Source organism: Brachionichthys hirsutus, chromosome 16, assembly GCF_040956055.1.
Source record: "Brachionichthys hirsutus isolate HB-005 chromosome 16, CSIRO-AGI_Bhir_v1, whole genome shotgun sequence".
Classification (NCBI taxonomy): domain Eukaryota; kingdom Metazoa; phylum Chordata; class Actinopteri; order Lophiiformes; family Brachionichthyidae; genus Brachionichthys; species Brachionichthys hirsutus.
The window spans coordinates 8,261,876-8,287,561 of record NC_090912.1 but is presented as its reverse complement, the minus strand read 5'-3'; the positions used below and the strand labels follow the sequence as shown (position 1 = coordinate 8,287,561).

Sequence of the window (25,686 nt, the reverse complement as noted above, 5' to 3'; positions counted from 1 at the left end):
CTAATAATATTAATACTAATAATATATTAATATTAATATAATAATAAGTATACTCAATTAAACAAGTTACACACAGAAAATGATATAATAAATAATATAAAGTACTACTGTAATATAAAATGTTGTTTTATTATGAGTTTTACTTTCAAGACAGATTAAGGAGGGTAGGAGAGAGAGTTGGACGGTACCTAAACACTTTTATTTTATTATATTTTATTGCTTTATTTGGTAGGAATGGATGTCCGCATCATGGTGCTTATAGCAGCATTTGTCCCTAGATGGGATTTTATAAATCACAGACATACACAGTCTTCTGATGTTTATTATATATATAAATATATATGATTCATGACTGTAAATTTTCATTTTCTGATTTACACATACAGGTAGATCCTGTCCTTTTCTCTCTGTTTACTTTCTTTACATTACACGCTACATTAGAATTTATGTGAAAAAAAAACTATATCATACTGATACCTCCATCATACCTTCATAAATGTAAAAAAAATAATAATCGAAGTTAGATCCTAATTAACCTTATATAATCTATAGAACTCTAGTCACATTGTTAAAGCGAAAAATAAAACCCTGAACCCATCATCCAGCTGTCAAAACAAGGTGTTTTCAATGCCTGTCCTCCACCGCACGGAAACCGGAGCAAGCCAGTCTTTGTCCAGCATCCATGTCTGGGGCCCCGCGGCTCCTAAACTCCATCTCCGGCATTCAGCTCGCCCTCCTGTGTTCCAGCCACGGTTCCCATTGTAATGCTGAGTAGCAAAGCCAGCTATGAGGACAAATAGCAGCTGGAGCAACTTGCATGTTGTGGCAGATAAACAGACAGGTTGAGTAATTGCATTTGTGTCCTGAGTGTTTACACGAGATCACTGAGGGATGGGTTGAACACTAATTAATCACGCACTGGTGTCCTCGCACACGATCGTGAGTCATAGTCACATTGTCTTGTAAGCGTGGCTTCATGGACAACCTGTGGTTAAACGTCACAGACAGGTCTATTTAAGAGTGCTGCAGGCTAGCTTGTAGGAATGGTAAAAAAAAAAAACACAAAACACATTTCCTAGTCACAAGTGAATTTATTCTCTTTCCTGCTGTCAGAAATGTTGAGATTTCCAACCTTCAGTCTGTTGAAAGCAGCTTTCGTATTGAGTCTGCTCACAGGAGGTAAGTGTATAAAAACCACGTTCTGAAAGGTACTAGATTGGAGGAAGTATTCCTGAAAATATTTAAAGTCCTGGTTCACATTTTCGTCTAATTCTAGGAGCTTCTGAATCCACCTGCAGGACCCGCCGGTGTTTGGCTAATATGCTGATAAAGAAAGATTCTTTGTCTCAGCCGCAGGACGAAAACTGCACCCATGTGATTAATGTACCATTCCTGGAGTACCAAACTCTGTCAGTGGTAAGTATCATGGATTACTATCGAACATCTAAAGGTTTTTTTTATTTATTTTTATTTAATTCAGAACATTTATATTTATGTGTGTATTTATTTATTTCTTTTTGCATGCTTTTGGACAAAATAGTGCAACATGCATGTTGCATTTTACTGATGCAAATGTTAAAGTCAACTTTTGATGAGTTAATGAATTCATTTTCCATGTAATCAAAGTAAAACAATATATATTTAAATGCATTTTATGGTAATTTTCTCTGCCAATAGAGAACGGATAATTAAATTCAGCAGAACAGGGGATACATTCAATGGACAGAAAGGGTATGGAAACTTGACGCAGTATAAGCCTGAGTCTATGTAAAGTGAAATGGATTTCATTTTATTTCTGTTGGTGATCAATTTACACTTGATGACGATGCAGGTACAAAACAAAGGTTAAATCTTTTTCATCTGAGGAATAGTTTGCACTCTCAGTTCAGTGTTGGTGTCGCACCCACAAATCTTTTTTTCTTCTTCTTTAAACAGGACACAAAGAAGCTCCTTCTGAACGTTCGAATGCAAGCCTCACTTGTGAGCTTCAACACAGTTGTAAATGCAGAGAGTGTGTGTTTCAGGCCGCTCATTTTGATCTTCAACCACAGGTATGGAGCGACCCTGATATGGCATGGAACAGATCAGAATACCAATATGACGAAGCGATGCTGCCGGTCATGAAAGTCTGGACCCCAGAACTCCATGTGACAAATGGGTCAGTCCAATCAGAGCCAAGCATAAAAGCGTCCAACTACCACCACAAATAAATGTAGTCTGTGCCTCCTCTTGTAGAATAAAGACAACCATGAAGCACGCCTCCCGCGATCTCCTGGCGTACTATGACGGCACGATTAAGCACACTGTGATCATCAATGCAGAGGTGAACTGTGAAGTCGACATGTTCAACTACCCCTTTGCTGCTGACGACTGCCCCGTTGCCCTCCAAGCCTGGACCACCGACGGTGAGCGCAGCAATCCTCTAAACACAATGATCATACATGATATGATGTAATCCTCTTACAAACAGCAGAACAATAGATTTGGGTGGTGATGACAGGATTCATTTTACAGTCCCGCTGTTAAGAATGCATTTTACTCTTAATTACTTATCCTGTTACTGTGCAACAGTGAATTTAGCATTTGTTGGTCAGCATTAAATCGCTTTGTAAAGACTCGTTGCTCTCATTGATACCCAATAGCTCACTGGGTTTTAGAGGGTTGGTGTCACTGACCAAGCCAGCAGCTGCAGCTAGTTGCCGTGGCTTCAGTGTCCTCCAGCTGAGATGCTCCACTGGGGGGGCAGCTGGAGATGGAGGTGATGGGGATTTTTTCCGGACGATAGACGTAAAGATGGAATACGCAGGATGCTTCATGTTTTCAAAGCTTAGTTGTAGCTTTGCCTTACGTGACGTTGCAAAAGGCAGAGCCAGCATAGGATCGAATTCTAAAAAAAAAAAAGAAAAGATTAACCGTCCATCGCGAGTGTTCATTTCTTTCAGAATGTGGTACCCAGCTGACATTGGGCCAATTGTGGATGATTGACGGTGCCCATGGAGACTGGCAAACTGAAAATGTGCAGTACCTGCAGAGCGAAGATAGGACTGACCGAAATTACATCCTGGTAGGTTCATGTGTGTTATAATTATCACAGCATTTAAACTGGAACGCCAGATTCTAACCTGTGCTCATTGTTTTCTAAAATGTTATAGACTATTGGATTAAATTAGGAAATAATTCACCCATTCGTTCCACTAATTTGCAAAAAGACATGCATTTTTCCGCTCGCTTGTTTGCAAGCTGAAACGTCTATCTTCAAGCGTTTTCTGTTTGTTGTGCTACGACTGCATGTGTTTGTGTGCCACACTCAGGTGTCATTGAGGATCAGATATATCAACCCCTTCATAACGCTACTGCTGCCCAGCATTCTGATCCTCTTGGCTGATGTGATCAGCTTTGCTCTGCCGCTAGCAGGAGGTGAACGCAATTGCTTCAAGGTCACTCTGGTGCTCAGCTTCACCATGTTCCTCGTTATCCTCAACAACGAGCTCCCAGGAGACAGCCACTGCAGTCCCATCATCCGTAAAGCATCTTGCATGCATTCACAAACCCATTTGTGTTTTAATCTGGTTAATCTGGACATAACCATCTCTCGCTCTCTCTCGCTCTCTGCTGCAGGAACCCACTTCTGTGTTTGTCTGTCCCTCTTGGTGTTGAGCATGTTAGTGTCCATGATGCTGACGGGGTTGGCCCATGATGGCAAATTCCTTTTCTGCTGGTGCACCACAGGGATAAAAAAACAAAAAAACAGAGAAAACAACGAAGAGCAAGAGGTCGAGGGTGAGTGAGACGCGATCATTTAACAAAAAAACTGCATGTTGAGAGTCTGTGCTGTGATATTTGTTTTATTCTGAGTGAGGTCGTTTGATGCTCTGAGTGTCTCTGTCACTCTAAACCCTGCAGAAGTCAAACCTGACATCAGCGTCATTCAGCTCCATCCCTCAGACGAGAACAATCAACTGCTCAGAAAGGTGGTCAGCTTTCTGGATGATCATGAGACACAGAAAAAGGAAACTCAGATAGATCATAATCTTGCCAACAAACTGGATAAGATATTTTTCTTTCTCTATTTCATTTTCGGCACCGTGTATTTTGCTGCAATGTTATATGTGATGGTCAATCACAATTGTGTCGTAAACCATTTTAATTTCTGGTACTAATAAAACAGGGAAACTGCATGCTGATGTGTGGCGTTACCTTCCAGGAACACCTGGCAGGTTCTCATTTTTGTGAATTTAACTATAAATCTGAAGACTGACTCTGCATATATTTATTAAATGTGCTTAACCACTTTCAAATGTATGTGAAATATATATACATACTGATTTATACTTCAAACATAGCTCATCTCTGGATGTTTGATGAAATTAAACATGTTTCTGATAATCAAATAAAGACATTCTTGTATCCAACGGTATATGACTCGATCATTTCTGAAAATGGGACATGTAGCCACAAGATGTTTTCAGACACTCACCAAGTATTTTTCGCTGTTCCTCTGCTGCCACCTAGTGCTGTAACTATTCCCTGCAGACTAACGAGTTGGAGGTGGGGGGATCTTGGTTTCAGTATTTCTATTTCATTTATATCCATCATTAAATTAAAGTTGCATAAGGGCAGCAGCTGTGTGGTGAAAACTGTGAATACATAAATATGTGGAATTTAAATACTCACACAAGTATGTATAAATATACCATTGTTGTACTGTACTTCTGATTTTTACACTTCTATACACAGAAAGTCTCAATAATATGATATCATTGGTTGTTTGAACATGCACACAAGCAGGAATAACTACTCAAAAACACATCCAGTAAAAATCGTTATAAATATAATTTATTTGTTTAGCAAAAAAGCAGTTTCTCCAGAGATCCTGCCCCAATAGGACAAAATGAAAACCAAGTAGCTTTCAATATTTGAAAACATTAAAACCAAATGTCGATTGCACATCTTCCCGTCATCTTCTTTTTAATACCACACAACAAACAAAAGCATCATCAAAATAACATATCAAAGTCAGTAGTACAAACCACGCGATCACAGCCCAAATTTGAAAAGACTTTAAAAGAAAAAAAAAAGGTCAATATGTATTCTTAAGAGCAACTGTTGCATTTTAACTGAAGCTCATCAGAGGAAGCAACTTAAACATAAGAAATGTAAATAAAAAAACTATCCAAAAAGTAATTGTTCATCCATCCATTTCACTGTGCTGATGCTTGTCTCCACAAACTCAGGGGCTCGCCGTTTTCTTCACCTTTAGTTAAAAAACAAAAGAAATCATTTCCAAAATGTAAAAGTCAGAATACATCATGTCATTAAGAGAGAAATAATGTTCACATACTTGATCAAAAATCTGGACACCGACATAGTTCTTCACCATGGTCCTCAGGTTGGACGTTCTACCCACCTTGCATCTGACGTAGCCATACAGGTTGGCCCCCTGCAGGACCAAACCCATCAACACGACAACCTGCAGGGCAAAGATCACCAATTAGCAGCCAATTGGATTGAATTAAACGGAACTTACGCAAACACTGAACTGACCAGCCATTTAATATTGAAAGACAAGAGGGCGCTGAACAACAAAACCACCCAGAGAAGAGGACACACGACGAGTCCAAGCCAGAAGACACTTGATTCCCCGCTGGAGGCTGTGTTCCGCCTCTGTCAAGAAACCCAAAAAAGATTTTATTTCATGGTGTTTAAAAGAAAACCTAAAGATAAAAAAAAATAAAAATATCCTTTGGAAATCCATTTCTAATGTTGCCATTGTGATGTTTCAAAGACAGGACACTTGTGCAGTAAGAGCATGCGGCTCCATGACGCTGCGTAGGGGCTTTCAATATGCTGCAAGGTGTGCTTGGTCTGTGCCTTTGTATGTTAGATCACATAGTCGTCGACAAGATCACATTTAACTAATAAGAAACACGATGGCGTGAAGACGGCATTTCAGATATGTGTCTTCCATGTAAGAAACCTGCTTTGCAAAGATCACTTTTTTTTTTACTTTGCTCGACTCAAAAAACCAGCGGCTCGTTCCATCTTCATCCACTCGATTCCACCACCGAAGGCCCACCAACAGCCTGCCAGATACATTCTGGGGGGAATACAAGGACCGGTTTTTGAAAGCCTGCCACTTTTGATTAGTTTCCATTACAAGTAGTAAATATAAATAACATACAAAGTAATACTTTGACACGCGAGTGTTCCGGGACACGAGCAAACCTGCGGCAGTAACAAAACAAAAGACGCACGATGGAGATGAAAAGCATGCAATTATCGATCAACGTGACAAGCGATTTGGCAGAGTACATCAACAATAAGTATAATCTTAAAACAGAAGTGGGTACTGTCACGTCAAAGTTTATGCAAGTGTACGTGTAAGGTACAAATACTCGCTCCTCCTCCACACCGCTGTTAGCGTTATGATCTGTCTCGAAGGTCAAACTCATAATAAAACCACATTTTATTTTATAATACTTTATATCATTTTGTGTGTGTCTATATAGCAATCAAACACAATTCCCCCCATTGTTATTAGCCTTGATTTTACGGATTGAATTGCTTTCAGTTCTTTTATAATGGGAATTTTTTTTATTTGAGTTACGAGCTCGGCCCAGGAACGAATTATACTCGTACGTCAAGGTATTACTGCAATATCTTGTTAACAGTAAACTGAATAGATCAGGTTTGAAAAGAGACGTTCTTGACTGATTAGACATAACCTGATCTCCTCACTTTGACGGTCCAAAAATCACATGACAGCAGGAGAATGATGGTAACCATGGAAGCGATGAAACGGCTGCTCAGGAGGTCACACAGCAAGTACACGGCGATGGCACTGGCTCGGAAGAAGATATGGAAGAACGATGCCAGAGGATGCCTGAAAGGCAGGTAAAAGTAGATTAAGAATACCGGTTTTAAAAAGTGTTAATTTCATTAAGTACAAAGTTTTCATTGTACTTTTCTAGTTAAGCAACTAAAGCAGCAAACAATACAGCCAGTGAATAAAGCTGTTAGACAGGTGAAGTGAAGTATATTCTCTCTGCAAGGCAGTGAGTAGAAAGAGACAAAAGACGCCTTCAGTACTTCAGTAAATACTGTCTTTAAAGCCGAAAGCCTAAAGGTCAAATCAACAAGCGCTGGAAATATCACCTGACGCTGGGCTTTTGTTTATTGACGTCATAGTCATCGTCACCAAAAAGAGGAGCTTCTTTTGAGTCCTGAAAACATGAAGGCAACACGCAGGTTAATTAAAGCTAAAGCTGGTTTCAAAGTTTAAATTCTAAAAGTCATGAATAATTATTCTGAAATGCAGATTCGGGTGAGTTACATTACACGGAAGTAAACAAACCGAACTAATAATAGCTTACCTGTCGCCGCATTTTAATGCTTTGACGTTGTACTTCCTGGTGACGTGTTGGAGATTCTGAAAACAGGTGCGTAAGGACCCCAAGGAGGGGTGGCTGTAGCTCTGCCTGACTCCAAAGGGGAGGATATCACAGTAACCAACTCAAATAACTGAGGCATAGAGATCATGAAGTAATAAGGATCAAAGCTTTTTTATATATAAACTTTTATAGACTTTTAATTACGCTTTGGGAATCGCTTACAAAAGAAGAGTGGGGCTTTAAATAACACTTATTTGTTACTTTTTTTTGTCATTGAAGTTTTAAAGACAAACAAACTTTTAAGGCCAATTAAAGAATGGTGAATGATTTAACCAATTGAGTATTTTTTTCCAAACTAATTTATGATTCATTGTTTGATGATGCCTAATAAATTAAGCAACTAACTGTTCGAGCTGTAATAAAACGTTATTATTATTATTATTATTATTATTATTAGAGCTAATGGCTTTACTTTGGTTCTAGTACCAGCTCTGTTGAGGCTAGCTTAGCCTTTACATAGCCTGTAAGTATTTTTGTTATTTTTATTTACTATTTTCATTAGGTAATTAGTTATAATAATTGATGAGACAATGAATTATTCTCTTTCACTCAGCTTGTGGCATGACTTGTCTTTATTTTGTGCAAACAGAAAACATTTTTGCTCCACTTTGAGCTACTTTTAAACATCTGTTATATCATATACATTTACATTTTCAAATATACAGGCTATAAAGACAGAACGGGAAAAGATTACATTTGTTTATATCTGCCTTACAAATTTATGGAGAAACAGCAAATATTTATCAAAAATAACTTCCGTTTATTTTACTTTTAAATTGCTTCTGAATTTCATGACAGTTGGATGTAGACAACACTATATAAGTGCAGTCCATTTACAATTGGTCCTGCAACCTTATGCGGTCAGAAAAACCTCAAAGAGACTAGCAACAGAATGCATTCGGTAAAAGATGCCAAAAGGAAGTCCAACGTTCACAACAGCAGCCCACATGTTGAAGTTATAAAATTGAGTTTCACTGTCATGGTCAAACTGAGGACGGGCACCGAATGCTGGAATTATCCACAGCTGTCAATGAGAGAAACAAGAGAACAGGTTATTAAGTGAGCTTAAAAAAAAAAAAGTTAAAGGAGAAAATGAGGGAGAATGATACTCACAATAATGTTACCCAGCAGTAGAAACACAGAGACCTCCTTTAACACACGTCTCTTCCACAAGAGTTTGTGTTTATGATTAGCCACATGGTCGTGAATTCTTTCTATGGCCACGGGACTGGACTTTGTGTCCATGTCTGACCCTTCAATTGTGTTCAGGTCTTTGCCCGGCTGCAGCACATATGGATTTGCAACTACGGTTATCACTGGTTGCACTTCGTGGAAGGGCTCCCGATGCAGACCTTCAATAATGAAAAAGTTCTGCAGGCCAAGCTGGATCACCATCAGGATGGACCCGGTCAGGTTGAGCCTATTCAGGTGGCCTTCGGCCCCAGTTGCAACCATTGCCACGATAGTGAAATAGCTGATGACGATCTGTCCCAGTGAGGCTCCCACCAGCAACCCCACGTCCAGATTTCGGGTGGGGTTTTTGTCCGATACGTGCTCCCTGTGATCCACTTTGTAGATGACACCGCCGATCACAGTGGACACTGACATCAGTGTCAGTATCACTATATTTGTGACAAAATGCATCATCACTGCTCTGTCTCTGTCATCATCATCGCTGTCCTCTTTTTGCATTTCCATCTCGTACACAATAAAGGTTGTCAGGCCTGCCGCCACTAGAAGAACCCCTGCCACGGGCCCAACAATGAAGTTCTTCAGGCGGAATTTGATGTGATGATGGGCGTGTTCATCTGGCACTCGACCGACATTTTTCCACAGGACATGGGCCATGGCGGAAGCAAAGAGGCTGTACTCGATATTGAAGGGATACAGGTAGTAGTACGCCTCCTTGAAGAATTTACATGACGTGTGGCTGCACTTGCAGCTGTCGTCTCCGTAACCCGCTGTAAGATAAGACACAGGTGAAGAGAGAAGTGTTATGTCGTGGTGATCTTTTCTGATGACTTTATCGGTTTGCTTACCTTTCTCAATGTATTGGCTTCGTCCAAAGATTTTACTGGTGTTGCTTGGGTATTCTGGAATCGTTGTTTGGTGAACGGATTCCTCGGTGACTGCAGTCATCCACACGACGAGATTTGTGGCGAGGGTGAGCATCAGCCCGCAGCTGAAGCAACAGGACGCGATGATCAGGACAGCGACCGGAGAATGTCAGAAATTTGTCATGTCGGATTTTAAGGAGAGAAATTAGCTCTTTAACTTAGAGTTTAAACAATTGGTCCATATGGATAAAAGCAACCAGCAATGTTTACAATAGTGAGTATGCCACCACAGATATACTTGTTTGTTTCCATTTCAATGTTTAAATGATAATATTAACTTTATCAAAGTGATTCAACAAAAGATGAATGTTAATGTTCATAAAGACAGTAAAGGGTGTATAAAATATCAAACGATGATCCACTTACCGTGTAATGTTCTTTTGTATCTGTACACAGTCCTTAGCATGAATCCAGAAGAAGTATGTCTGAAAATGTATCGTAGCATTATTTTTATTACTTTATTTTATTTTATTACATTTTGCCACAAGTTACATTTCCAAATGATTTTTGAGAGAACTTTTTTGAGAGATTTTTACCTGCACAATTATAAAACCAAGTTGCACCACAGGGAATGCGACCTTGACACCAGAATCACAGTGGAGGTAGCCCACATAACTGGCTATCTTAAAAATATCCATGATAATACCGAGAATTCCAAAGAGTACAAGTCCTCCTGAGGGATAAGGACAATGTGATATGTAAAAAAAAAAACACAAATCACCTCACAATTGCTAAGAATGTTTAAAACAAGACCAAAAATATTTATTTATTTATTCTAAAGTACAACTTTGACTTACCCCTGAGCCATATAGGTCCAGCATGGGAATCCTTATAATCACCATTATCCTTCCTGGCCGTGTAGACGACATAATAAATCATCCATATAGAGGTGAGGAGGACGAGGATGATGAGAAAGATTTGCAAGTCAGGGCCGCTAATGTCAACATGAGTGCTGGAAATGCCGCTGGCCAATGCACACCCCAAGATCAAAATGTTGACGCAGATGATCGCAGAAAACATCCATCCCCAGTATTGAGTGTACTCCTTCTTGACTCCGCCCAAAGATGCCTTCAGGTCGGGTTCTGGGCTCTCCACTTGACCCGGTGCGCTGAGGTTGTTGGACAGCTGGGACTCCTCCGTCTCTGCGTCTTTGTCTTTGGCCATCATCCTACATGGTTCACAGGAACTGCCATCAGTCACACACTTGCATGGATAAAAAGTTTTCAAATACATGGTTCCTCCCTCCAAGATCCCTTCACGAATGAGATGCATCTGCCTGAAACATTATTGCTTTAGCCTCTCCTAGGCTCCCTTTAAAAGGTAGATCCCGCCCAAATGATGTCTTTCAATTGGCAGTGAGTCAATATAATTCTCGCTCTGTTGGTGCTACACAAAAGACCAGCTTCAGACATACAAATGGTGTTAATTTCCTCATTCTGGCAAGCAATGGCTAGAGTCAACAGTGCCCTGTTTAGCGAGAACTCACAGAAATTGCTTACAAGGCTTTTTTTTTTTTTTGCTGTACCTCTTTCGTCCTATCTGATTGCATCTTTAATAACACCAGGATTAATACAAGGAAATATTTAGCAGTCATGTACGGTAATGTAATATTACAATGTAAAAATGGCTTGTTGAATACCAAACTTCAGCTCTTGTGACAACTGGACAAAGCGGTGACCTTCTAAATAAGAAGATAGGGATTCGGGATGCACGTAAGCTTACCTGCTGCAGTGTGATCCTGTGGAGGAATCTGAGCTGTCATGGCTTTTATACGCCTTTGGAAAATACGTAGGCTTCCTGTACAGTCATAAATGTCAATACATCTGTTATGAATAACACATATTATCACCAAACACAGCATGTTTAGCTCAAAATATTCTTGCAAAGTTCAAAAGATGCTTCTTGGAAAACCCCTCTATGTCCACGTTTTACAATCTAAAAGAAACCTGTTCTTTTTCCTATTAGCAGCATTGTACTGTACTGCACTGTATTTATAACCCAAGAACAAAAGGCAATGTCATAAAAAAAAAAATATTTCTGGATCTTTTCATATTTAGGAGTATTTTTGGTTTGTATTGTCTTTGTCCTGTGCAATGTGATCCAATGTTTTTTGCAGCAACTTCCAGTATTTGTTCAGTTCATCTTTTTAATGCAGCACTTGAAGGGAATAATACTAATAGTTTAATGCAGTTCAATGATATGTGTGTCGGCATGCTTTCTCTGCAAAGCACCATGAAATACATGAAAAGTCTGGCCACCATCTACGTCCATTGTTCTTTGCGTTATTGTATCTGGGAACATCAGTCTCAGGTGTGACTATATGTTATTTCATATCTGTGCACATTTGAACATTTCACATCTGGGTAAGTCTAAGCTGCAGTTAGGTTTTCTTTTTATTGCAGAAGTAGATGACACTTAATAAAGACCTTTTTATTTCCACTCTCATTTCCTAATGCAAGGTGTCCTTAAAAACAAGTTTGCTGAAAAGGATAGAACAATATCACCAGTGTTGCTCTCCTTCTTCCTCGTTGGTCACATGTAGACATCTCCAGTAATACTTTTCTCAAATGTCTGCTCATCATTTCCTGTTCATGAAGATTCTCAACTCTGCAGGTTTAATGCAGTATTTAACATCAAATTGTAAACCGTTCTAACCGAAGTGCATGGAATTAAAATATGCATTGGCTAAATAGCCCAAATACCATTGCTGGCTCTATATAAGACTTTATCAGTGTGACTCCGGGGCCTATACTGTACATCTGTAAATGCTAACTGCATGGGTTTGTTTTAATAAACGCGTTGCACCAGTGTTGCATGTTTAACACTGAATATTCATTATTGAGACTCGACACAGTAAAAAATAGTTTAATAAATAAAGGCAAAGAGTCAACATTTGCATAAAGTTTTTATGCCTTAGAGCATGGAAAAACATGCACACACTGGAACCAAAGAAGAAGAAGAATTTGGGTACATTATAATATGTTAAAAGAAAAAACATTAATAAAACTGATGATGGATCGCTATAGATTTTAATTTAAATGCATCCATCCTTCCATCCATTTTCTTGTAGAAGAGACATCAATCATCTCGTCTACAGCCCCTTTTCCGCGTTTGCCGTTCACGGATGTTGCTATCACACCTACGGGAGAGAGGCGGGGTACACCCCGGACATGTCACCAGCCCATCCCGGAATTGCAGTGCAATGTTGCACGAAAAAAAACTAACACTATATTCACAATCCTGCAAATTCCTTCCGTTTATACATTATGCTACAATGTGCATATTTGAATTGTTCCAGGAGCCTGAACAAAATGAATTGGAAGATGTACAATAAATTGTTAAAATATACACCTAAACCACGTGACTAAGAAAGTGTCTAAGAAAAACAGAACGGTGACACTGAGAAAAGTGAGTGTGTGGGGATAATTTAAAGGATTAAACTGGGACCCTGGTGCGCCTCAGCCACCGGGAGCACTGTTACGCGTACACGCCGCGCATCTCGGCGTCCCTGGATACCAATCCGCCCGTCGCTCCTCCGCTGAGGGTGGTCTGCGGGTAAACTGCGGGACACCTAGTGCTGATCTCGACAACCGCACGAAGACGGCGATGTGGTTGTTGCTAAAACGGAATGGAGTCGCGCAGGGCGCGCTAAACCGTCGCCATGAATGACAGGTACCACAAGGCGGCCCGGGACGGCCACCTGCACCTGCTGAAGGAGGCGACGCGGAAGGATCTCAACGCGCCGGATGAGGATGGCATGACTCCGACGTTATGGGCGGCTTATCACGGCAACCTGGAGGCTCTGAGGCTGATCGCGTCCAGGGGGTTGGTAGACGGCATCCTTCATACTGTGTGTGTGTGTGTGTGTGTGTGTGTGTGTGTGCGTCATGCAGTCATGTTGGCGACAGAAGCTATTATTATTAGGCAGTTTGGCCCTTTATTCCACATTATTTTCAATGTTATAGAGCAAGCAATCTCTACATTGTTGACAAGTGAGATAAATTGATAAAATAATATTCAAATATTTGAACTAATTAAAGGCATTTTTCAGTCAAAGATCAGCTCCTAAAAACAATATTTATCAAATTATTCAGATAGGTATTGGGATAATCCTGCAAAAATATTTTATGATATGTATATCATGGTGTAAGATAAATCCGTGAAAGGGATAAATCAAATTAAAAGATTCACAAAATATTCTCCCAACTTAACACTATGTTAATACTAATAAAAGGCAGGATTTGATGACGCAGCCTTTTATGACACGAGGTCATGCGATCTCCTCTCCCATACAACTTGCCTGTAGAAAGTGCTAAAATCAAAAGAAGTCCACGAAATTCAACCCTTTCCAAAATCACAAAAGAGCGCTTTAGTGCTTTGTTTTGATTATTTGATAGATTATTTCAAAAAGGCAAAAGTCCATCATTACACAATTACCGATTTCACTCTATTTTAACAATAAAATTATCAATTTATCAAATTAACAGTGCATAACATCACTTTTAGGAGGGAATACGCCGTGAATGCTGGCATTGTTTCGGCAAAGCGAGTGGCATTCAAGGACAGTCGAGACTAGGAAACACGCAACAGCCGATTCCTCATTCTTTCTGGTTGACCTGTTTTTCTTGTCAGCCGGAAAAATGGCCCCATTATGATTCAGCTGAATTGGGAGAGCTCAGAGAAGGACTGCATTGTTTCATTGGTAGTTTACTAAATGCCTAGAAATGGAATTGAGGAAAAGCTAAGGGCATTTATTTTTTGTTGCTTCACTCAAAGCACACAGGTGGCAAAGCCAAGAAGGCCTCCAGTGCTGCAGGTATACGTTCAATTCATTATTTCCCATGGAATAAATTCAAACAAAGCTCTGAAGCCGTCCGACCCCCCCACCTGGAACACGTTCCTCTCTATTGGCAACACAAACTATGAACCTCAGATTGACACGAGGTACTAAAATTACACATGCAGCTGCCATAATGGTTCACAGAGGCGCCAAAATGATGGGCCCTTATTTAAAACCGCTTGACAATTTCATTGGAAAGATGTCAAGCAGGGCTCTGCTTGGCTGGTATACTGCGTTAAGATTAAACTGTCATAATGCCATAATTTGAGAAAGAGAAGCGGTGGGGGGGGGGGGGGGGGTAAGTGGGAAGGCCTATCAGCACAGCGGTCAACGTTTTATGAGAACGGGCATAAATCGTATGGCATAAAACTGCTGCATCAGACGAACTCCTGCACATCGAGCATATTATCTGTAGGTGATAAATGTGTCCTTACAAAAATGAACATTTCACACAGCTCATTTCTGTTTATCCTTCGATGCCACTTTATATAACTTTATGTTACCTTACTGTCCATTGCGTTGATGACCTCCATTTGAACACAAAACTGCTTTTCCTGTCTGTTTAACACTAAACTCACCTTGACAAAAAACAAAATATATATAGAGGTGGGGCTACAATCGGAATGGGACTTGGCTAATTGCTGGCTGGGTTGCGTTTAGTAGATCTGGCACATATTCCTGTGAAAACCTTACAAGACAATCCATCAATAATACATTTGCACTTTGACAGAGGCTTCGCGTCCGTCGTATCAAATGCCCAGCGGTCCGTGCACGACCACACCCGGCAGATGGGGGGGGGGGGTCTGCAAATGTTTAGTTTAAAGAAATGAAAAATAAAAATACATTGAATGAATTAGGAGTCGAAGTTAATGTGTAATTATACTCATGCTGTGGTTGCTATAAATAAGCTGTGCATCACAAATACATCTTTTCGTTGGACACCATTGATGATCCGTAGCATGCTTGATAAAATAATAGCTCTGATAACGAGCAAGCAAATGAGTATTCGGAAATTTGCGTAGCAGGCTAATAATGTGAAAGAGAAATAGGAAACTCCAGAATTCTCCAGCCAGCTGGAATACTGAGTGTTGTGACTTTAGGAATTCAGTGTGACATCACCAGTCATGCCCAGCGGTTCCTTTTGAGCGAGGCGCAACCTTTTTTGGTCTCCCCTGAAACTGGATACAGGCAGCATAGAAGTAGTGCCGGGAACGCCTGCGGTCATGTTACAAATCAGCAGCAGCGGTGCAGCGCACATAGTAGAGGTAACCCCGAGGTCAGAGATGCTGCAAGACAGCAAATTCCTTCTCAGGAACCATTAAAATCAAAACGTCCTGTTTGTGATTGGTCAAAGCCTTTTCGAATGTTACCCACAAGACCTGTGGTTGAATTTGTGAAAGAAGAATGTGGTGGCTAGACTGTAAATTATTAAATAAGGTCCCATTAACAACCCACAAATGATGCTGAAAAAAAGGTTTAGACAGAGAGGGGAAAACGTCCACCAAATAAAAGAAATACTCAACTCGGGCCATTCGAATTTGAAATGAAATTGGTATCAGCCATCGATTTTCTTCCACGGGTCAGGGGGACCGCTGGAGGCTATCCCAGATTGCAACGGGCGAGAGGCGAGGTACCATTTCACTAATGATGGTGATTTCTTCAGTGACTTCCTGTTTCATGCTAATCCATCAAATATGTTATGAGTAAATGTCAGTCTAAAAAGTTCAACGTTCTAATAATCCGAATTCACTTTGTTAAATTTAGCCTCTTTCCTATCGCCCCCCCAGAGGAAACCCTGATAAGTGTGACATATGGGGGAACACGCCGCTCCACCTGGCAGCCGCCAACGGACACCACAATTGCCTTTTCTTCCTGGTGTCTTTCGGTGCCAATGTATGGTGCCTGGACAACGACTACCACACCCCGCTGGACATGGCCGCCGTGAAGAATCACATGGACTGCGTCCGCTACCTGGATGTCGTTGCTGCCAAGCAGACGGGCCTCAATACCAAGCTGGTCAGCAAGCTGAAGGACCGGGCTTTCCGAGATGCCGAGCGGCGGATCAAAGAGTGCGAGAAGATGCAGAAGAAACACCACAAACGTATGGAGCGGAAGTTTCATAAAGAGGCCTCAGAGGCATCTGCCTCAGACGCCATGAGCTTGTCCAGCTTCAGCAGCAGCTCAATTAGCCACAAGCTGCGCAACTTTAGTGCCGTCAACGTCAGTGTGCCATATTCTCAGGTCTGAAAGCATTGTCTATTTTTAAAGTCCGTGTTTGCTTTGAATTTTTGCATGTTTAATCAGTTGCTCTTGCTACTTACAAATGACTTTTGAAATCCATGTTCATACTACTGTTTTGAATAGATGTTCAATCTAAATCTAAATCTCTTTACACCCTGTCAGGCTACTCTCCACGCCACAAACCGAGGGAAGGCAAAGATACAGAAGAAGCTCGAGAGGAGGAAGCAAGTAGATGGAACCTTTAAGATCTATGAAGATGGGAGAAAGAGCGTGCGCTCCCTCTCTGGACTTCAACTGAGCAATGATGTTATGTTTGTCAAGCAAGGCACTTATGTCAATCCAAAGGACCATGGGCACCGCAATGTCCACGACATGTTCCCCAGAGACAATTATGATGCCATTTCACGTGCCATGAGTGAGCCAGACCTCCACGGGCCTGATGTGGACTACTCTGAAATAAGCACAGACTCGGGACATGATTCCTTGTTCAACCGGCCAGGTCTGGGCACCATGGTTTTCAGGAGGAACTATGTAAGTGGGGGAATGTTTGACTTGGGCAGTGGGGAAGAAGCCAGCGTGGACCGGACAGGCAGTAATGTGCGTTTACGCAGTCGGCTGCAGCAATACCCAAGTCCTGATGCAGACAGCATCGGCAGTGCGCGCAGCCTACAGGAAAGAAACATGGAGGAGCTGCCTTGGGAAGACATTGAATTAGGGCTGGATGATGATGATGAACCTGAAAATAGCTCTCTGCAGGTCTTCCTCGCTACGCAGAGCATGGGCGAGTTTTTCTCCATCTTCAAGAGGGAGAAAATTGACCTTGAAGCTCTGTTGCTGTGCTCTGACCAAGACCTTAAGAGTATCCATATCCCCTTAGGACCAAGGAAAAAGATCTTAGATGCCTGTAAGAGACGGCAGGAGACCATAGAGGATCCAGAATGTATTGAGGATACAGAACTGTGAGTGACAATATTTTATGTTACAACACGGAGTTGTAGTGGATATACTGTCTGGATGAGTCCTTTTCCCGTCTTCATTATGCCTGGCAGATAATAAAAGTTGCTGCACACGACCCTCCTACATGTTGCTCATCCAGCCTTAAAAGGTCAGGGGAGCCTTTCGGAGTGAATGTCGCATACGGACAGGACGACTTATGCCTCTCCCAGCGTCTCAGTCTAATTGTTGGTCTTGTTGGGATTTGTGAAAACAGCTGCACACAACGATTGGTTTGAGTCCCGTGTTTTAAAGGGTTGCTTGTGTGCGGTTGTGTGAGATGCTCATTCGTAGTCAGTGTTCTGCTGACAATCAATGTTGACTGGCATTCTTCCGGTTTTGGGAAGCAGCAAGAATATCAATGTCGGAAGTCAAGCGATGGGACAGCAGGGACAGCAGGGACAGCAGGGACATGAAATGAAGCTGAGCCACCGGGACAGTCGTTACCACTTGGTAATGTGCCTCCATTGTTTATAGACCTTCAGCAGGTCAGATGTTTGAGAGCCAGTTCTCATCTGCGAACGTGGCCTGACCATCTTGTGCCTGTTTGCGTATTTCAGTCTTTTGTCATGGACTTCAGAACCCACTGTGTACTTTGGCGTACTTGTACCTCATGTTTACATACAGAACCACGCCGGCCGGTCCAGGTGTGGCTCACGGACAATGCAAGCCAGTTCATTAAGACTGGTGTGATTTGCTGCAGCGTTGTAATCCATGTGAAATCACAGTATCATTAGATGCTTTTATAAACACAGTATGAAATGGTTGCAGGTATATTGTGTGTTGTATATTCTTGCATGCTCAGGCCATACACGAGGAGATTTACAAACCTTTATACAAGACTCATGTCAGGTTTGGCATTATGACAGGCCAACTTATTGTATAGTTTTATGAATGTACATCTGCACATATTCTCATTTACCTTCTCAACTTTTGATGTTGTAAATTACTTGTTACTAGTGTATTCATATTATTTGCTCACTGCAGTAATTTTAGAACATTTCAGTCATATATTTCTGGTACATATGGATTAAGGATTAATTCGTTACACAGACCATACCCTAATTATTTCGGATTCTGATATATTTCTAATCAAAATTAAGGTAAAGGGGGATTTACAGATAGCATGTAGAGGGCAAACAGGAGGATACTTTAGACATGGCCTTGTGGGATTTTTTGGCATTGTTGGTGATGACTGTTGATGTTTCTATGCTTGCAAACAAAGCTGTGTGTTACGGACTGGTGCGAGAGGGCCCCAAGAAACAGAGGACGGAGACAGTACAAACGTGACTATAAGCTTTGCTGGAATGTTCATCAGCCGAGTCACTATCCCGGAGCTGCGCACGGGTTACGGGGTGGCTGGAGCCCAACGAAAATATCTTGTTAAACAAAAAGACACAGCCAAAAGAACAAACCAAATAAGCAAGCTCAAAATACAAAACTCTAACAAAGGCAGGTCCCAGGGATGAGGAGCGGCAGAAAGACGTTCCGTACGCAGGGACGCGATCCACGAAAAATAGTCCGACCGGGAACAGCGGGCGGAGCAGGGCTTATGAAGGCCGGTCGTAATCAGCCTCAGGTGTGTCTGGGATGAGAGGCAGAAAACAGGTGTGAGTCGTAGGCCAATCAGCCAGTGCAGCCACATGACCCTCACACTGTGGCTGAGTAAACAGGATTCTTTTAGGTCTTCTTCTAAAGAGGCTAGCTCATCGTAGTCACAACCACTCAACATTCTGACATTCTGAAAGGCTAGGTAGAGTTTGTTCAAGAGTTTAGGGCTTGATGATGTCGTTCATTTCTTGGTGATGGCATTCATTTCTTGGTGGCTCATGATCTTAAGTGCAACTCAGTCCAGCTTTCTGTCAGTCCCTTAAACTGTGATTATTATGGTGGGAGATCCTGGGCTTTGTAGTTTGTGCCAAGTAATGTATAACATAACCCCCCCCCCCCCCCCCCCCCCCCTTGCGTTAAGTTTCCAACAAAAATGCCCCACTCTTTGCAAGGCCAATGAACTTTATAGATTTGTAATTCGTCTGATGCTGTAGATCTGAGACATCTGGTATAATTTCCATCCAGAAACACATACAAGTTAAAATATGGATGTTTATGCATTAAATGTTTTGACAAATAATTTACTAGAAATTTGAATGTGATTTCATTACTAAATATCGTTTGGTTGTTAATGTTATATGGGCGGGATTTTTAACTCTTTATTGTCCCTAAAGCAAAATAAAAGAATCATTATCACTTTAAAATGAACAACCATTTAAATTAATAAAGTGCTACTCATTCAGAGTGTAGCCAATAGGCACTGCTTGTATGCACTTTACAGATCAATGATCATCCAGTGATCATACAAAGACACCGTCACTGACATTAGAGATCATTTCTCACCAGACTTCGGTGTGAGGAAGCGGAACCTATTTGTTTTGCCTCTTTTAGCCATTGTGATACTCCTCATGCTGACGTCTGTCTTTCCACGTGTGTTGCATGACATGAAGCCAGGAAGTTGTGTTCTAGATAAATGTCCATGTCTCGAGGAAACACTGTTCGCTTCTTTCACATTGATCCTTTAGCAGCACCTTCTACAGGCTAAACTGGTGATTGTGTGCTGATGTTTTACAAAATAAATTGCCTTGTTGCTTTCCAAAGGTCGTGAAATCATTAAAACCGGGTCTTTGACACGGACAGAATAAAAAGTAAGGACGTTCATTTCCCTGTCTGCATGGCTCCTCTACAATACGTTAGTCATTTCCTCCCCTCGTGTGTGTCTCATCTGCTGTATCTCAAGCTTAGAGAAGAATTTGAGAGAAAAGAGAAGAGTAGCCCGAAGGGAGGGGTGGAAAACATTCTTCAGCAGGCTGAGTACAAAATAACTTGGGCGGGGTTTGAAATGTTTTCCTTATGCACTCTGAGGGTCTCGTATAAGACAAGGAAAAAAGAATGCCTAACTGTGGAGTGGGAATTTTGAGTCTCTGCAGCTCAAGCAAATCGTCTAACGTGACTGGATATTCGCTGGAACATGGCGACGCTCGGCAGAAACACCGAGGAGAATGTGGAGGAGAGTCAGCACAGCTCAAATCTGAAGGAGAAACCAAGGGATGTTCTCTCGGATTTGTCGGAAACCCTTCTCTGCCCGGCTGTGTTATGTGATTCCTGCATAGACGGTCCGAGCAAGGCCCTAAAATCCTGCCTGACCTGCCTGGTTTCTTACTGCCAGGCCCATCTCAGGCCACACCTGGAGAACAGCAAATTCCAAAACCACCGTCTGGTGGATCCCCGCCACGACGTCGACTGTCAACCCTGTGAGGCTCATCAGCTTCCTCTTGAGCGCTTCTGTCTGAGAGATGGGTGCTGTGTTTGTCGTGACTGTGAGAGCCTGGAACACAACGGACATGCAACCGCATCTGTGGGGGAGGCAAGAATACGGATTGAGGTCTAAACACAATTCAGTGTTCTTTTTGGCTAAATTTTACATTGTACTATTGTGCATGAATTGCTTCACACTGTCCCCTTGTCATGGCTGGAAACCCTTTATTTTGCACACCTGAATAATATCTTCACGCAGGATTTTTTTTGCAGCTGTGATAAATTGTTTGTAGACTGAGCTGCAGGGGAAGAGAGAAGAGATCCGCCATCGCTCATCAGCTGCTGAGGAAGCAATTGAAAAGCTGCAGAGTAACAACAACGTGATTAAGGTATATGTGCCATGTCGATACCTCACATAAGTCAAATGAACCTTTATTTAATGTGGCCAAAGTTTCCTTCAGCATTACATGATGCCTCGATCTCCCCCCCACCACCCCCACTCCCACCCCCGGCTGGTCCTTCAGTCATCAGTGCAGGAGATTTGTGTTATTGTTGAACAGCAGTTTGCCAGGCTGCACACATCTGTGGAAGAGGCCAGAAAAGTGACAATGCAGTCCCTGGAAGTGGAGCAAGGAATGGCGCTAAAGCAGGCAGAGAGCATCCGAGCGCATCTGGAGCAGAGGAAGACAGAGCTGGCGAAAGCCATGGCTCAAATAAACAAAGTGTTCAAGAGCAAATCCGATGCTGACTTCCTGCTGGTAAAAAAAAAAAAAAACACACATATGTGAACTATTTAGAGACAAAAATACCAGGAACTGTTGAAGCCATGTCAGTCCGACTGTAATATGGGATTTGCCCAGGATGTTTTCAAACATCAAGAGTGAGTTTATTTTGGACACTGACGTGTTGACAGTGCAAACAGAGCAGGCATTATATTCCATGTTTCTGGATATTAAAATAGGGGTTGCATGTAATGAACCAGCATAACATCACCGTCATGGAACTTCAAAGATTGCTTTGCTTATTCCAGGAGTATTCCGAGTGGAAGAGAGGAGCTACAGATGCGTGTCTACCTGCTGCGTGCACAAACCACACGGGCCATCTCGCCTCTTATGTCCGAGTGGTAACTGACACGACCCGGGAGCTGTGTGACCGGATCCTCTCCTCCTTTAGGGACAGACTTGACTTAGTCCTGAAAAGTGGTGAGTGTGTGTGTGTAATATTCCACATTTGACATCTTCTGGCTTTTTAACGTTTAAATTATTTGACAAACTGCAGCAATATTTTCAGTAAAGCATTCCTTACGAATGACTTTGGTGATTTCCCAACTGTTCCTCAGTGGGTCCAGGTTTTCTCATATCCTGTGAAATATCTCAACAGCTGCTGAATTAATTAGAATTTGATGACCATTGGATGGATTTCAATGAAATCCGCTTCATGAAAAAATAATGAATAACATAAAATAAGATGATGAAATATACTAAATATAAAATCTTTTCTTTACAAAACCGTAATTTAGGAACTAAATCCCTGGTGCCAGAATTTCACCCTTCATCCCTGCCTGATCCAGAGACGCGGGAAGATTTTCTGACATGTGAATAGTCTCTTCTCTATATTCTATTCAGTGTTCTGTGGTTGTTAGATTATGGACAAATAGCATTCTTCTTGTACCATAGACACAAGGAGATTGACCTTTGACCCAGACACCACCCATCCCTTCCTGCGTGTGATGGAGGACAGCAGAAAGCTGACCAACACCAGCCCCTGGCGTCACAGCTACCCAGATCACCCTGATCGCTTTGAATACTGGCGTCAAGCAGTGACTGTTGAGAGCCTTTACCAGGGGAGGCACTACAATGAGGCAGAACTGAAGGGGGACGGCGCTCACATAGGAGTCACGTACCGAAGCATCGATCGCAAGGCAGAGCATGGCACCAGCTGCATCACCGGCAGCGACGTCTCCTGGTGCGTGGGAAGCAACAGCCGAGGCTTCTTTGCTTGGCATGCCGGCGAGGAAACTCCCTTGGAAGCCGCCGACGTCACAAAAGTCGGCCTGTATGTCGATTTTCACCGATGCTCTGTGTCCTTCTACGACGTAAGCGGTGCCATGAGGCTGCTCCACAAGTACACGGCTCATTTCTCGGAGCCCTTACACGTCGCAGCCTGGCTGTCAAAGAAAGACAACACGGTTCTTCTGCTTCGTCACACAAAATAATCTGTCCCCTCTGTTTTTCACGTCAATAATTATCGCCTGCCTTCACTGCGAGCTTGTAAAGGCAGAAATAGTGCGTTATAAATGCTAATTGAAGTTGCATAACAAGGCACATGAAGTTATAGTATATCGAGGATTTTGTTTTTCACATATGTTTCCCCGAAGGCTCAATTTACTACCCTAAGTGCTAAGTGTGCAGCATGAGTGTAGGATACCTGTAGCAGGAGGGGGGGGGGGGGGGGGGTGTTAGGAAATCACCTCGGATTTACTGCTCCTGTCCTGTATCTCCCCTGAATGACAGGAATGAGGAAAAAGTACACAAACCTCTGGCAACCTTTTTTTTTTATTTTTTTGTTCCACAAGTTCATTTTGTGATTAATTCTTCAGTGTCTGTCAGAATGTTTCTGGGTTTACATTGCTGAATGATTATAAAGCCATAAGAGGATTTATTACGAGGCTTTTTATGATCATAGCTTCAATGCGGAATTACTTTGGAAATAAAATAAAATAAAATCAACTCTTCTCTTCAGGCATTAAAGTCAGTCTCATTCTCATCATACGCCGGGTTTACAAAGTGCACGCCTGTTGAAGTCAAAGTAATTGTGTTAATATTCTTAGTGCCATACAGGTCAACAATATCGGGCAGCATGCTGGGATTATCAAACATAGGATTATCATATCCGAGGTCTGGAGTCCCACCAAGATTCCCGGCATCACTTCTTCTCTTAAAGCTTCGTAGGGACGCCAGCGAAGGCAGCGCTGGCATTCGAACGACCTCTTTATGGACCAGGAAAACCAGGACGCTGATGAGTGCAATCAGGGCTAAAACTCCAAACACAGCTCCAGTCACTACCCCAGCAGGGACTCCAGGCCGATCACTCCCAGAGGAGGCTTGAAATTCAGCCTTAACTACACCAATGTAAGAACCATGAGATCGGGAGTCTCTAATAATGTCCCGGGCCAGAGATTCCGCTTGTTCTCCATCCTCTCCATCAAGGATGACCACCTGGATCACGGGTGAGGTTCCAAAAGGGACGATCCCCATCAACTTTTGTGACTTCAGGACTTTAGACATGCCCAGGTGAATGGATTTATATTTCGGCAGGGTAAGAAAGAGATTGTGGATTCGATCCCTGTAAGTTTGCAGGTTGAAATTAGTAGCGTAGTTGATTGTGACGATGGCTCCGCAGATATTACAGCAGTGCCCTTCCGGGAGGAGAGGCTTCTTACAGCTCACCGTGGCGCAGGTTACAGTGCTGCAGATCTGCTGATGGTTGGCAGTATTCCCACAGATACAGCCGGAAAGATCGTCACAGCCCAGCTCTCCGACGGCAACCGCAGAGGACCCGTGAAACTGCAGTCGGCCTGAGCGTGAGCCGAGATACTGGGAGAACTCAGACTTCTTGTGAAATACCTTCCCCAGCACCGACACAGACCTGACAGGAATGTTAGTCTGAGTGGAGCTAGTGTCCACCCGGAAAGAGGCTCCGTCTTTAAAAACCACATCGTCGTACCTACAAGGGACACTTTCCTCGTGGACCGAGAATAAGACATTCCCACTTTGCAGGTCAGCCATACTTGAAGCCGCTTGCCAGAGCGCTGGGTCGAACCACTCAAGAGACTCTGAATCTTTGAACTTGGTCGTGACCCCTGCCCCACAGCCTGGGTCTTGTCCACTCACAACATAAAATCCGGCCCCTGGATTCAGGATAAACTCCCCATTAACCGGCAGCCTCATCTCGTGCACGGCGTGCGCGCTCTCCACAAAGACAGACACTTTTCTCTCGGCTGAAAAGACAGCTACGTCGCTGCCACACGGGACGTCCTTTTTGTCCCAGTTGGTCTTGTTCTCATAGTTGGTGTCAGGAATCCACTGTTTGTACAGGGCATCCACTGCCCCGGCGAGACACAGGAGAAGGAGCACGTCTGGCATTCTCGGCATCCTGAAACGTTACGATGGACTGAGGGAACCTCCGGTGAACTTTGTTTCCAGCCTTGTGACTAGCTTGTGCTAAAGTAATGGGCTGTGAACCGCAGCAACCCGCTCAAGCAGATGACCTGTAAAAGATTGACATTTTCTACAGCGACAGTAAACAAGTTTTATTATTATTAGGCCCGAGCGCCCAACTGGACGTGAGGGCCTATTGTTTTTGCAACGCAGTGAATGACGAGTGACAAACCGACGCACACACACACACACACACACACACGCTGACACCCACGCACCCACAGACACACACGAGTTGATGAGGAGCTTGCATGTCCAAAAATATATAGTATGTGGTAGCCATGTCAACGCCTATATTGTCATTGCATGGAAATGCATGGGGGTCTATAAGCCAACTGTCTTGTAAATACAACACCCATAGATTTATGGGTGTCGGACCCACACATTTCATTAGTCATAGTCTTTAGTCATTAGTTATAATTAGTCATAAATTGATGACTACCGGTAATTAAATGTTGACATTGAACTTGTGTTGATAAATTTTAACTTCACAATTCTGTTTGACTTAAAGTTTT

The 25,686-nt window shown here is 42.4% G+C and overlaps 6 protein-coding genes across 6 annotated transcripts; 3 read left to right on the top strand and 3 right to left on the bottom strand.

Annotated features, from left to right (window-relative positions):
• Positions 1–1,320: 1,320 nt before the first annotated feature.
• Positions 1,321–4,367, top strand: LOC137905587 (5-hydroxytryptamine receptor 3A-like). The gene is made up of 8 exons (XM_068749833.1): positions 1,321–1,416; positions 1,936–1,980; positions 2,052–2,158; positions 2,236–2,451; positions 2,908–3,064; positions 3,312–3,522; positions 3,619–3,780; positions 3,904–4,367. Exons 1-8 carry the CDS (start codon positions 1,321–1,323, stop codon positions 4,158–4,160), a joined length of 1,251 nt encoding a protein of 416 aa, XP_068605934.1. The 3' UTR covers positions 4,161–4,367.
• A 479-nt stretch (positions 4,368–4,846) lies between these two features.
• LOC137905756 (Golgi apparatus membrane protein TVP23 homolog B-like) lies at positions 4,847–7,385 on the bottom strand. Its single transcript, XM_068750014.1, has 7 exons — positions 7,374–7,385; positions 7,156–7,223; positions 6,739–6,883; positions 6,008–6,097; positions 5,545–5,664; positions 5,342–5,470; positions 4,847–5,254 (listed from the first exon to the last, which is right to left on the bottom strand). The coding sequence occupies exons 1-7, from the start codon at positions 7,383–7,385 to the stop codon at positions 5,231–5,233; spliced, it is 588 nt and encodes a 195-aa protein (XP_068606115.1). The 3' UTR covers positions 4,847–5,230.
• Positions 7,386–8,015: 630 nt separating this feature from the next.
• Positions 8,016–10,801, bottom strand: otop2 (otopetrin 2). The gene is made up of 6 exons (XM_068750342.1): positions 10,366–10,801; positions 10,105–10,241; positions 9,935–9,993; positions 9,491–9,633; positions 8,565–9,412; positions 8,016–8,475 (listed from the first exon to the last, which is right to left on the bottom strand). The coding sequence occupies exons 1-6, from the start codon at positions 10,799–10,801 to the stop codon at positions 8,305–8,307; spliced, it is 1,794 nt and encodes a 597-aa protein (XP_068606443.1). The 3' UTR covers positions 8,016–8,304.
• A 2,428-nt stretch (positions 10,802–13,229) lies between these two features.
• ush1ga (Usher syndrome 1Ga (autosomal recessive)) lies at positions 13,230–17,612 on the top strand. The gene is made up of 3 exons (XM_068750116.1): positions 13,230–13,393; positions 16,196–16,649; positions 16,812–17,612. Exons 1-3 carry the CDS (start codon positions 13,230–13,232, stop codon positions 17,610–17,612), a joined length of 1,419 nt encoding a protein of 472 aa, XP_068606217.1.
• A 3,052-nt stretch (positions 17,613–20,664) lies between these two features.
• Positions 20,665–23,166, top strand: LOC137905586 (tripartite motif-containing protein 16-like). The gene is made up of 6 exons (XM_068749832.1): positions 20,665–21,078; positions 21,245–21,340; positions 21,476–21,709; positions 21,982–22,153; positions 22,471–22,545; positions 22,628–23,166. The coding sequence occupies exons 1-6, from the start codon at positions 20,665–20,667 to the stop codon at positions 23,164–23,166; spliced, it is 1,530 nt and encodes a 509-aa protein (XP_068605933.1).
• Positions 23,167–23,469: 303 nt separating this feature from the next.
• On the bottom strand, positions 23,470–25,105 carry amn (amnion associated transmembrane protein). The gene has a single exon (XM_068750370.1). The coding sequence runs from the start codon at positions 25,103–25,105 to the stop codon at positions 23,690–23,692; it is 1,416 nt and encodes a 471-aa protein (XP_068606471.1). The 3' UTR covers positions 23,470–23,689.
• Positions 25,106–25,686: the final 581 nt, after the last annotated feature.

Excerpts from the sequence above, each read along its gene's own strand:
- LOC137905756 (XM_068750014.1), bottom strand. Across the intron at positions 6,884-7,155 it reads AAACAAAAGCCCAGCGTCAG|GCATCCTCTGGCATCGTTCT; the intron begins GTGATATTTCCA and ends CCTGCCTTTCAG. Across the intron at positions 5,255-5,341 it reads GTGTCCAGATTTTTGATCAA|GTGAAGAAAACGGCGAGCCC; the intron begins GTATGTGAACAT and ends TTTTAACTAAAG.
- otop2 (XM_068750342.1), bottom strand. The coding sequence starts at position 10,801 with ATGTATTTGAAAACTTTTTATCCATGCAAGTGTGTGACTGATGGCAGT. Across the intron at positions 9,994-10,104 it reads TTGGTTTTATAATTGTGCAG|ACATACTTCTTCTGGATTCA; the intron begins GTAAAAATCTCT and ends ATACATTTTCAG. Across the intron at positions 9,634-9,934 it reads ATACAAAAGAACATTACACG|CTGCGGGCTGATGCTCACCC; the intron begins GTAAGTGGATCA and ends CTGTTGCTTCAG.
- LOC137905586 (XM_068749832.1), top strand. The coding sequence starts at position 20,665 with ATGGCGACGCTCGGCAGAAACACCGAGGAGAATGTGGAGGAGAGTCAG. Across the intron at positions 21,341-21,475 it reads GTAACAACAACGTGATTAAG|TCATCAGTGCAGGAGATTTG; the intron begins GTATATGTGCCA and ends CTGGTCCTTCAG. Across the intron at positions 21,710-21,981 it reads CCGATGCTGACTTCCTGCTG|GAGTATTCCGAGTGGAAGAG; the intron begins GTAAAAAAAAAA and ends TGCTTATTCCAG.
- LOC137905587 (XM_068749833.1), top strand. The coding sequence starts at position 1,321 with ATGCTGATAAAGAAAGATTCTTTGTCTCAGCCGCAGGACGAAAACTGC. Across the intron at positions 1,417-1,935 it reads AGTACCAAACTCTGTCAGTG|GACACAAAGAAGCTCCTTCT; the intron begins GTAAGTATCATG and ends TTCTTTAAACAG. Across the intron at positions 2,159-2,235 it reads GAACTCCATGTGACAAATGG|AATAAAGACAACCATGAAGC; the intron begins GTCAGTCCAATC and ends CTCCTCTTGTAG.
- ush1ga (XM_068750116.1), top strand. The coding sequence starts at position 13,230 with ATGAATGACAGGTACCACAAGGCGGCCCGGGACGGCCACCTGCACCTG. Across the intron at positions 13,394-16,195 it reads AGGCTGATCGCGTCCAGGGG|AGGAAACCCTGATAAGTGTG; the intron begins GTTGGTAGACGG and ends TCGCCCCCCCAG. Across the intron at positions 16,650-16,811 it reads TCAGTGTGCCATATTCTCAG|GCTACTCTCCACGCCACAAA; the intron begins GTCTGAAAGCAT and ends ACACCCTGTCAG.
- amn (XM_068750370.1), bottom strand. The coding sequence starts at position 25,105 with ATGCCGAGAATGCCAGACGTGCTCCTTCTCCTGTGTCTCGCCGGGGCA.